Source organism: Vigna umbellata, chromosome 10 (genome assembly GCF_029865625.1).
Source record: "Vigna umbellata cultivar VRB3 chromosome 10, Vumbellata_1.0, whole genome shotgun sequence".
Classification (NCBI taxonomy): Eukaryota; Viridiplantae; Streptophyta; class Magnoliopsida; order Fabales; family Fabaceae; genus Vigna; species Vigna umbellata.
In genome coordinates, this window is record NC_142174.1 from 7,866,885 (window position 1) to 7,878,740 (window position 11,856).

At 36.6% G+C, this 11,856-nt stretch overlaps 1 protein-coding gene across 2 annotated transcripts; it reads right to left on the reverse strand.

The window, feature by feature from the left end:
• Positions 1 to 2,670: 2,670 nt before the first annotated feature.
• LOC124844287 (nuclear pore complex protein NUP1) lies at positions 2,671 to 10,994 on the reverse strand. Of its 2 annotated transcripts, none has more exons than XM_047321196.2 (9): positions 10,630 to 10,994; positions 8,911 to 8,954; positions 7,857 to 7,975; positions 7,262 to 7,463; positions 6,854 to 7,153; positions 6,693 to 6,779; positions 5,890 to 6,585; positions 4,953 to 5,602; positions 2,671 to 4,682 (listed from the first exon to the last, which is right to left on the reverse strand). In XM_047321196.2, exons 1-9 carry the CDS (start codon positions 10,907 to 10,909, stop codon positions 3,182 to 3,184), a joined length of 3,879 nt encoding a protein of 1,292 aa, XP_047177152.1. In that variant the 5' UTR covers positions 10,910 to 10,994; the 3' UTR covers positions 2,671 to 3,181. The 2 variants fall into 2 exon arrangements, with proteins under 2 accessions (XP_047177152.1, XP_047177149.1); XM_047321193.2 differs by having other exon boundaries at positions 8,911 to 8,957.
• Between the last annotated feature and the right edge of the window lie 862 nt (positions 10,995 to 11,856).

Below are 11,856 nucleotides of genomic sequence, written 5' to 3' on the forward strand. Positions count from 1 at the left end.
GACTCACGGTTTAAACAATTGTATTTGTGTGATTCTTGATTAACTTTGACTTTATTTTTATTTTATTTATCTTTATCTTTATTTTCCATTTTAGTCTTGTGTTTTCTTTTGTGCTAACAGTGTTTTTTTAGGATTTTGTGTCTAATGTATGCAGGATACTATTAGGACTAGAAGCAGAAAAAGTTCTGAACCTCTTCTTGAAGGACTGAAGAACAACAGAAGGATAAGAAGAAACATGATATCTAGAGAACCTTCTCTAGAGACACTTTCACAAACTTCACAATCTAATCAGGAAAGCATGGACAACAATGGTGGTAAACATACTTTGGCAGATTATGCAACAGTTGTTGGCCCTCATCATTTTAACAGCATTTCAAGGTCGAGGGTCAATGTCGCAAGTATGGAGATGAAGCCTACGTTGATTCATCTGGTGAAAAGCAACCAATTCAATGGACTGTCACATGAAAGTCCATATGAGCATCTAACCACTTTCAATGAGATCTGCAATACTGTGAAGCTAAATGGAGTGCCAAATGATGCTATAAAGCTAAGCTTGTTTCCCTTCTCATTAGGAGGGAATGCTAAATTGTGGTTGAACTCTTTTCCTGAAAATAGCTTTACTGAGTGGGAAGATGTGGTTGCAAAGTTCTTGAACAAATACTTCCCACAAAGATCAACAAAGGTAAACAGAAAATTTCATCTTTCAGGCAAGGCATCGAGGAAACTTTAGGAAAAGCATGGGACAAATACAAGAGCTTGCTGAGAAAGACGCTTACTCATGGTTTTGATGATAGACAGTTGTCATTCTTTTCCTTAGAGGTCTTGGCTCACAAACAAAATTGATGTTAGATGCCTCAGTTGGAGGCAATATCAAGTGCAAGACTCCAGAGGAAGCCTATGAATTGATTGATAACATGGCTTTGACAAAGAAACTTTGTGAATTATGTGGTGATGATCCTATTAATGGTCAATGTGCAATGCTCATATGGACTTACATGGGTAATCAGTTTCGTCCCAATAATTATAATCAAGATTGGAAACCTCATCCAAGCATGGTACAAGGTTAATTTGGACAAGCTACTGGACAATTCAATAGACCACCACAACAGCAACAACAATAGTGGCAACAACAACCCTCTCTAGCTCACAGAACTACAAAACTTGAAGAAACCCTTCAACAACAGTTCATGTAGGTAGCTATCTCCAACCAGAAAAGCACTGAAGCTGTTATAAGGAATTTGGAGATGCAAGTTGGCCAACTGGCCAAGAAGTTGGAGGAGATGCCTAACAGGGGTTTTAGGGCTAATACTGAAATTAACCCTAAGGAAGAGTGCAAGGTTATTGTGAGCGTGAGTGATGAGAGGGAAAAAGAGAGGGAACTAGAGCGAAAAGAAAAGAAAAGGAGAAGAATGTGGACGAAGGCCGAGGTTATCGCGGCGAGGACAGCGGACCTGGAGACGGATGTGGCGAGGCTACAACACGATTTGATATTGGAGATGGCTGCGGAGGAGGCGAGGGCGGATGCTTCTGAATTGAGGAAGAATTTAGGGGAGAAGAGTCGTTGGTTGAGTCTCTGAAGAAGGAACTGACGTCTTTAAAAAAGGTGTAGGCAGAGGGTGAGGTTAGGATTAGAGATTTGGAGAGGAAGATTGGAGTTCTGGAAACCAAGGAAATTGAGGAAAGGAACAAGAGGATTAGGTTCGAGGAGGAGGAGATGTGGCAGTCGGTGCAGATCTAAGAAGGAGACGTTGACATTGGCGACACCTCGATGGCTCCATATGCCACCCTCGACGAATCCTCTATCATTCCTGATGAGTGTTGCAGAGATTGAAAAAGGAAGGGAAACTCCGATGGCTTCCCCGCGATTGCAACAAGCGTCAATCACACACACGTGACAAAGGAAGGAAAACTGTGAACACACATGGCCAAACGTTAGCCACGTCAACTTGTTTTTAACACTGTTAATTTTGAAAGACCAAAAATTAAGATTTTCTTAAGACAGGACTAAAATGTACCTTACTTTGAAATAAGGAATAAAATCAAATTCACTTGATAGTTTAAGAACTAAAAACATATTTAACCAAAAAATAAAATTAAGTGTCACACCAAATTTCTATATCATATTACCATTTATAATATTATTATTAGTCTTCTTCCTCTTCAAGGAAAAATGTTATTACTCAAATGATAAATAATGAACTATATTCAATCGAAAGAGAATTTCATTTAAAATGATTAATTATAAATTAATATTGCACACTCATCATTGATAAAGGAAGTTTCACAAATGTTGCTAGGGAAAGAGTGTCAAACCTGAATAGAGAAAAATATTAAGAGAAAAATATTAAGAAAAAAATGTCAACGATACAAATAACTTTCCCTTAACTGATATAATCTACCTTCTATAATAATTTATTTAAGATGTAATTTATACCTGGTATAAACTGAACATGTATCTTTTCAAAAATAAATAGTAAAAATACAAAAGGTAATAAATTTAGGAACTACACTGTTTAGTTTAAACATAAGTAAAGCAAATAACCACATATAAACTAGAACACCACAGTATTGAATTCCTACAATAAACTCGTCGCGATTAGGAATAGCTGAAAGATATATTTAACTACTAAAAAACAAAAAATTTGACAAGAAAATGCCACATTGATGGAATAGCCCAAACGAAACCACCACCTCGTTGTCAGTGACCAAACAAAACTTGATGCTAAAATAAATGGAAAAAATAAAAGACCTACTAGCTAGCTAATAATCATTCAAAGCTTACTCACTTGAATTGTAAGTTATTTCAGAACCAGCTAAGCCATAAATTCATGCCTATTTCTGGCTATGATACAAGTAACGAGAATACAGGGATTTTGTGAACATAACTGACCAAATCTTTGATTTAGTACTATGACCTAAAACCATTACAAGTAGAGCACAGATTATGTTCAACCATATCATAGTATTACAAAATTGTGAAAAATTGTCTTGCACCCAACAAGAAGCAAGACAAATGAGATTGACAACATTGCACCTGATTTACTTTCAATAACGTCACTTATCTGGATTCCTCCTACCTGGATAGAAATTCAGAGATCACTCGCCTTAGAGCTTATTAATTTGTAGCATTAATAAAGCCTGCAGCAGCGACAGAAAAAACCATTTTCATCAACAAATAGTCTTACTTCTTCCGCTGCCTATGCTTAACTTTCACAAATTTTCGACCAGACTTGTCACCCCCACCAGTGCCCAATGAGAAACTCCCTCCAGCATTAAATTCGAGACTGCCAGAAGCTTGAAATGGAGATGAATTCTGGGAGGAGGTGATGTTCTGTTGACTCCCAAACTGGAAAGGAGTAGCCCCTGTTGGAGTTGATGCTCCAAATGCAAAATTTGATTGAAGTGGGACAGGTTGTTGGCCAAACACAGGAGTTGCGGGTGGATTTGCTGGTGGAGTTGCTTGAACTGTGTCCTCGGCCATACTGTCCTCCATGTTCATCTGATCGTTATTAACAGGAGCTGAACCAAATGAGAATACAGGACTAGAACTTCCAAAAGCAGGCTGGGTGTTGGTAGTAGCTGTAGCAGAAGTGAATGAAAACTGAGGAGTTGATGCAACAGCAGAGGATCCAAACATCATGGGAGAACTGGTAGAAGTAACACTAGGTGTGGATGATCCAAAGGAAAACCCAGGGGTAGATGAAGATGATGAACTAAAAGATGAACCAAAGGAAAACCCAGAGGAAGGTGAAGATGTTGAACTAAATGAAGAGCCAAATAGAGACTTGTTGGGCTGCCAACTTGAAAGCCCAAACACAGTAGAACTTGTGCCACTACTGGAGCTAACAGCATTGGCTTCTGAAGAAGCAGCAGGGGTACTCTGCCCTGAAGTTGTACCCGCATTGAAAATGTCTGTGGCGGAACTAGAGGAAAACAAAGAACTACCTGAAGCAAAACCTGTGCTCCCAGTCAACCCAAATAATGGGGCTGATGCAGATGAACTAAATGCTGCTGACTGACTCTCAGAAGAAGTTGCAAACACACTGGTAACAGAAGATGCCAGACTACCAGGAATAGACCCACTTGTAGTGCCCATGACAGAACCCAGAGACTGGCTACTTCCAGTAGTCGCTACTGAGGAATTAAAGCCAATAATGCCACTCCCTGTGATTCCAACTGCAGCAGAAGAGCTCCCAAAAATGCTGTTCTTGTTTTCCAGTGGTTCTGAGACAGAAGATGATACAGGTAAACTCGTTGATGGTAAAGGTGTAGATCCAAATTTGAAAACTGAAGTTGTGGGAGATAAAGATGACACTTGGGAGGAGGAACTGTTATTAATCGCTGCAACTATGGCAGGGGTGCTATTTGTAGTGCAAGGGCTAGTGGAGATTACAGTGGCACTACTGCTGCTGTTGCTTGCTGCAAGTGATGAGCTACTAAATATATTCTGATCTGTAAGATTGTTTGTAACCACAGGGGAAAATGGAGAGGGGCTTGAAGCAGCAGGTCCAACATTTAGATTTGAACTGTTGCCAAAAGTAAATATATTTGTAGATGATGGCATCAATGCTGAAGAAACAGCTGGTTCAGACGACTTGGCGGTGAAACCAGTGAATACATTATTAGACTTAGCACCAGCATTTTCTAGTTCAAGTTTTGGCATTGAATCAACAGGACTTGAGCTGCAAATGAAGAAGACATTTAATCAACTGATTGTTGAGGTACTTCACTGAATACAATGTAAATGCCTCCATATATCATTCCAATTTCAATTGAACAGTGAATCAAGAAAAACATATAAATAACAAAAATCCAGGTTAATTTGCAAAATGTAGACACAAGTTCAAATTTCACTCTAACTATGAAAGTAAATTTAAGCCACAATAAAAATATCCAATGTGAGTAAAAGATCTATTGAGATTTAAATGCAAGCCAAAATTACATTCGCTAACCTGATCAAGCTTTTTGGCTTTGAGTCAGAAGAAGAGCCAAATTTAAACACCGTAGAATCACCACCAGATGAGGAGAAAGTAAATGGTACTTGGGGAACCTTGTCAACAATTTTGTTGAAGCCAGAATTAACCAAAGGAGCCTCAGTACCTGGCTCTTTTGACGACACAACCTTCTCTAAACCAAATAGTGGACTAGGCTTAGTAGAGTCCTTTGATGGAGCAACAGCAGCTGCCAGCTCAGGCGATGGAACAACTTTATTCCCAAAGTTAAACAGGGGAGAATTAGCAACTGATCCATTAGGTGTAGTAGACTTGTTAGAGCCTAAACTTGTGTTAGAAGCTACTGTAGTTGCACCTGTAGTTGGCTTAACAATATAACCAGAGACAGATGAAGTTATATAGGATGATACATCAACCTTCTCTTCGACAGTAGACCCATCAGCTGTCCTAACTTGAGGTTTACCATCTACAGTAAAAATTTTGGACGGCAGCAGCACAGATGAACCCAGGGGCTTCTCCAGTACAGTTGGTTCAATAGAAGAGGCAGTTTTATCAGCCAAAGCAGTGGAAACTGCTGTTTCTTTACCCGAAGTAGAGAAAGGAGACACAGCTCCATTAGGACTGGCATCGTCATCCAGCTCCAGGTAATCCTTTACAAGAGAGAATACAAAAAAACAGTAAATAATCATGATGACATATTGAATGCTTTTTTCATTTGAAAAGTCATTCAGTTTAGTTTATCAAATAAAAAAATCTAAAGTATCTAAGAACACTTCCTAGCAACTGTTCAATAATCATTATTTGGTTGAGAAAAGAAACAAACGACTATTAACAAGATTAATAGTACCTGCTCTTTCCACTGTGATATAAAAGTTAACAAATAATTCTAAATAAAATAAAATCATCGCAAAGAAATTAATAAAGCAAAATCACAAACCTCAGGTGCACTCATATGGAATGCCCTCTTTTTCTGTGGAGGATGATACCCTGCTTTTTCTCCAGAGGAATCTCCAGATTTTAAAATAGAAATATCTTGCTTCCTTGGGACTGTAGCATTTGCATTAACAGTAGCATCAGTAGGAGCAACCAGTTTTGAAGAACCATTTTCAGTTTCATCTATTTTTGATTTTAACCTTGGAGCACCAGCAGACAAATTTTTAAGCGTGTCATCCAATTGATTACCCCTAATGTTATCCAGGAATTTTGATGAATCTACTGTCTCCATACTTCGAAGAGCCTGACCTCGTAGCATGGATGAAGATAACTTTGTTGGGGATTTTTCTTTAGGAGAAACCAACTTATCAAGCTGCTGAAGTATTTTTGAAGCCATCTCACTAGATTTTGACGGTAAAGGAGGAATGCTGGTACTAGGCATGGTGTCATCTACAGTTTCTGCAGACAATTTTGAATGTGTATGCCTAGCTTCACCCAGTAGATTAGGCTTCTGCATGGAAGATGAGGGTTGTTGAGCAGCATCAGTACCAACTACACTCCTATCTATAGATAGAGGGTTTCCCAAATGAGATGAGGTCAATCTATTAGAAGATAGAAGATTAGACTTGTGACGGATTCTGCGTATAGGACCAAAAGATCCTATATCATTATCTAATACAGAACTTCTACGTTTTAATAGCTGCAAGAAAAGGAGGGAAAATAAGGAAAAATCCAGTAAAATATCCCCAAGAGATCTTAAACAAATTAACTAAAAACAATAGGACTTGCAATCATACAAATCAGTACCCCTTGTTTAGATCCAGAAAGCATATGATGATCAGTTACATGCTGAGTTGAAGATGATGGCGCACCTTCAACAGCAACACTGGAACCCTGTAAGAGAAACCACATAAATTTCAACACCAGATACATAATGATTAAAAATATCATTCAGTAAAGGGGCAAACCTTAAGTGCAGAGCCTGGACGAACTCTTGAATAAGGTGTTCGAGCCATATTATATATTGCTGATCTGCCATGAGATCTTGGAGTCACAAAACCATTTTCATGAACCCTGGTAAGGGTAGTAGCCCTTGGCACAATTGACATAATAGGGGATTTTTGAGCAAAATTTTGACTTTTCAGTAAAGTAGGATCCTCCCTGGCAGAACTTTGCAGGCCTAACATTGATGGTGATAACTTTGAAGACCTGCTACCCATGTAAGCCTTGGCAAGCTCAGCAGGGGAAGCAACATCATCAACAGAAACCTGTAGACATAATATATGAAGACAGATGAAACAAAACAGGTAATTAACAATTTTACTATTACAATGAAATATATGTATGAAAGATAGGTACGAAGCAAATGATCATACAGTTGAAGTAATCTTCGCAACATATGGGGTTGAAACAAGATCCATCACATTTTCTACTGCTGGAGTTTTGGGATATTCTTCCCTTTGTGAAAAAGGTAAAATTGGATCTGACGTAATCACTTCTGTGTTCTTCCTTTCTTCCTCAACAGAAGAACTAACAGTTCTTGAACGCATAAGTTCGGTCAAATGCTCTATCTCTGATCTGTGAAATAATACAATTTTATTACATTCAAACTTGCCCTAGAAGGAATGTTGTGATACTACAAAAATGAAACAAATTTGCAATGGACAACAGAAGATTCAAAGTGCAAGTTTCAAAACAAAAAGAACTTCATAAATTCAATAAATTATGCAGCATGTGCAAATTACACAAACAGCCACCAATCACTACACATACTATGAATGAAGTGGGCTCAACTACATGAACAAGGGGCAACATTGGCTCTGTTAAGAACCAAAGGATCGTACCACCAATCCACATCATAAAGATACAACTAAGTTATATGTTGAAAGGAAGCTACCAGACGCAGACCCAATCAACCCAACACCAGAATCAGCGGTGCTACAGGCATTCATGCACGTCAAAGAAACACACCTGGTGAAAGTTTTCTGCTTCAGCAGTTTCTCAAGTTCAGTTAATCCATCTCCATCAGAACTTTGGATACTAGTTTCACCTACTACTCCTTTTTGCTTGCCAGAGTATTCATTTCCAACCTATTCCTCAAACAGAAAAACAAAATGAGAATCTCAACAACAATAATAGAAACTAATATCAATAAACCTGGCATAAAAGACAAGAATCAAAATATTAGTAGCAATAATAGCAACTTGGGTATTTTAGGTTGCCTAAGTCCCACATCAAGTAGTATGAGATGCTCATGGAGCATGTAAGAGTTTGGTTATCTAGCTTTTGAGGGTAGCTTCCCCAAGTGCATGGGTACTACTTATCAATTAATATTAGAGCTAATTGTTGATGTCACGGAAACTGCAGTTAAGTGAGGTGTCATTCAGTGAAAGTCCTCTAGATATTGGCTCTTTGGGGCAGTGCTATGATATGAAGTTCGGTAGGCACCCCAATTAATTTAAAGAACAAGGGGCAGAGTTATTCGACAAAATCAATTGAACATGTTTTGAATTTCAAGTGAAAACTATCCATCTTGGCATATTATACCTTCAAAAGTATTCCTTTGAAAGAGACAAAATAATCATCGACGAGTCTGAGATGTCAATAATGATTTGTTGACAAAAATAAAATATTTAGTGTATCAACTATCAAGAGAAAGAAGTAAAGCTTCACTATTACTCAATCTTCATAACAGGGTAATTTTATGCTGTAATTTAATAATGAAATAGCTGTTGAAATGTAATGTCTTGATTATTATTAATATTTATGTAAGGGTTTTTACTTTTAGGGTTTTGTTAGGGGCTTTCCGCCCTTTTACTTTTCAGAACTACTTTCTCCTATAAATACAGTAGTAAGTTGTATCAGATTTTCTAAAAGAAATAAGACTGTTTAGCTTCTCTCAACTCTTCAAGTATAGCTAACGTATTACTAGCAGCACAATAGAAATGCATGCTCATCAACACCCAAAATACTATTCATAAGGAGAAACGAACACAAATAAGAAATGTAAAGCATGCCTACTTACAGTGAGAGCTGTTTCCTGGTGATGGTCCCTCACTTCCTGTACAACTTCTGTGCCAAAATATATATACCATAAATAAAAAACGGAATCAAATTTCTCACTCAAATATCAGAGAACAGAAAACAAAATGAAAAGGAAATTAAAAAAATGAAAATTCAAATAAAATTTACAACTAACAAGTTACATGGATATTGGTTCCCATAATGAAATATAGGGAAAGCAGAAAGCCCAGAGAAAAATTTCATAGCATTGGTTCCCATTTCTCATTACACTTTCCTACTCTCAACTTTTTGCAGCATGTTTGTTTGTGTAGAAAGATGATGAGATGAAAGAAAAAGAAACAAAAAGAAAGAAAATGATCGAATAAGATGCTTTGGAAAACCAGAAATAAATGGAATGTGTAAATTCCAATGGGTCCCGTAATCAAAACTTTCAATATTACATAGCACATGCATGCATGGAAAGCCTTATTCATAAATATACATATATATATATACACACTCTGTTGAACCAGCTGCATTTCTCCTTGTATCTTTATACATATATATACACAATTTAACATTACATCACCCATCCCATCCCCTTTGTCTCTTGTGCAGACAAAACACCAACCCCCTCTCCTCCTTTGCAGAAACTTTTACTAGTTCTATTAATTTATTAATTATAATAGAAATAATACATTTTTAATAATACTAAATATTAAATATAATATATAACATTCAAAGAAAATAATCAATGTTCGTAGTTAATGACAAAAATAATATTGATAATCAAATGATAAATGCTAATATTAAAAATATATTAATAATAAAATTGTTATTAATAATAAGAACTTATTTTATCTTTCTTCTTTCGTTTCTTTCAAATCAAACACATACACACACCTTTACATTCTCATTCATTTCCTCTCTCTTTCTCTTCAATTTCTCACACATTTATCCTCTTTCCTTTTCTCTTCCCCTCCCTCAGATTTCTTTCTTCCCAAGCAAGCAAAGGCTTTAATAGCACAAATTATACCACACTACTTACATTCTTATAGATATTGTTTACAAACTAATTCCACGTTACAAATGATCGAAACCACTCAGAATCTACAACTCTACAACCAACCCAAAGCCAAGCCAATCGGTTCAGGGATGCAGAATCTAGTTCCCAAACCCCACATGCACTTGTCTCTAGAAAGCAACCACTTCCTGTAAACTCAAAAAACAAAAATCCCGACCTTGTGCTCCATCCCAACATTCTAAATGAGTTTCCTTCGTTTCCATATGTTACACACCCAGTTTCATTCTATCCTTTCACCCCCATCCTCAAAACACCAAACTCAATTTAAAACCCGCATTTCCATCACATTAAATTACAGCACCCTCTAATTATATAACACAAGTTTTATAATTTAGTAACAGAATACACAGTATCACACAACATATTTTCACAAACGTTCAGAAACATAACATAACGCAAAATTCTCATGCTTTTAGACAATTAAGATTCCATGAACAAAACTCAATTAGTTCAGAAATGTACACACAATAATAGTGATAATAATTATCCAAATCCCGCCTTAAATGCTTTAAAAATTGAATACATTGACATTATTAATTGTCAGCACTAACAACGGGAAAGAGACTATCGTGAAATAAATAAAAAAAACATGCAAAAGAAAAACCTAAATTATAAAGTATCAATTTAAATTAATTGATAATGTGTTCAGAGAGAAACCTTGTGGTGTTGGTGTTGGTGGTGGTGCCGCTGGTCCTGGTGGTGCTGGAAGGCGTTTGAGGAAAAGCGAGCCGAAGAGTTTGTGAGCGCTGGAAGCGATTAGTCTCTGCGCGGGATCGACGAGCTTTGAGAACCAACCGTTGTTTCGGTTAGGGTTTCGCAGCGCTGTCGGTGGACGATCATACGGCGTCGTTTGAGTTTTGCGGAAGGGTCTTTTACGGAACTTGCCAAACCCTCCGCCGCCGCCTTCGTAAGGGTTCTCTTCATGCGCCGGCGCCATGAGAGAGAAGGAGAGAGCTTCGAATTCGAGAGAGAAGAAGTTAAGAGAGAGCAAAATTAGGGTTTTAATCGCAGAGATAGAAAGAGAGGAGAGAGAAAATAAAATAAAAATTAAAAATTAAGTAAAATAAAATAGAAAAATAAATAAATAATTGTACAAGGAAAATGAAACAGGTAACGGATATCCGATGAGCACGGAAGCGAGTCTCTCACTGCTTTTGTATTATTATTTTGTCTAAAATAACTTTTTATTCCCAAAAATTATATTTTACATATGAACCCTGATTAATTTCTTTATTATGGTAGTATTCAATAAAAATTTAATTTATACTGTGTTCTGTTATCGATGTACATTAAATAATGCTTCGTTTGACTCGTTAGTAGCTTATTGTAAGTGATAAGGTAGTTCTTTTTATCCCAAACAAATGTTTACATAATGTTTTCATCGTAAATATTGTTTTTCAACTTTGATGTTTACAAACTTTTTATTTATTTTAGTAAGTTGTTTATTGATATTTTTTAAATAACAAATTATATGAAAAATAATTATGTCAATGACAAAATATGATAATGCATAATTCCTTACAATTATTTTGTTTAAAACAAAAAAAAAAAACTCAGTGATAGAAATAGTAGTTTGTGAAGATTTGCATTATAATTTCTTGGCTTAAATGCTTATTTCGTCCCCATGTTAAGAGATGAATTTCTGTTTAGTACCCGGTTTTAAAAGTGTAGAAATTAGGTCCCAAAGTTGTCAAAATTATATGACTTGAGTCCCTTCTGTTAAGTGGGCAGTAACGGAGTTAACTTCCAACTCACGTGGCAAAGGAATCTGCATTTTTTCTTCTCTCTCCTCTTCCTTTTCCTGAAATGCCCCCAACTTTTTCTCTCTTTTCTATATTTTTATTAAATATTTTTGTTCTCTCTCTTTGCTCTGCAACATCTACC

Bases quoted from the DNA above. Each gene is read 5' to 3' on its own strand.
- LOC124844287 (XM_047321193.2), bottom strand. From the start codon at position 10,909: ATGGCGCCGGCGCATGAAGAGAACCCTTACGAAGGCGGCGGCGGAGGG. The intron at 7,464-7,856 runs GTGTGTTTCTTT...ATTATTTCACAG, and splicing joins AAGCAGAAAACTTTCACCAG to ATCAGAGATAGAGCATTTGA. The intron at 6,780-6,853 runs GTTTGCCCCTTT...TTTCTCTTACAG, and splicing joins GTCCAGGCTCTGCACTTAAG to GGTTCCAGTGTTGCTGTTGA.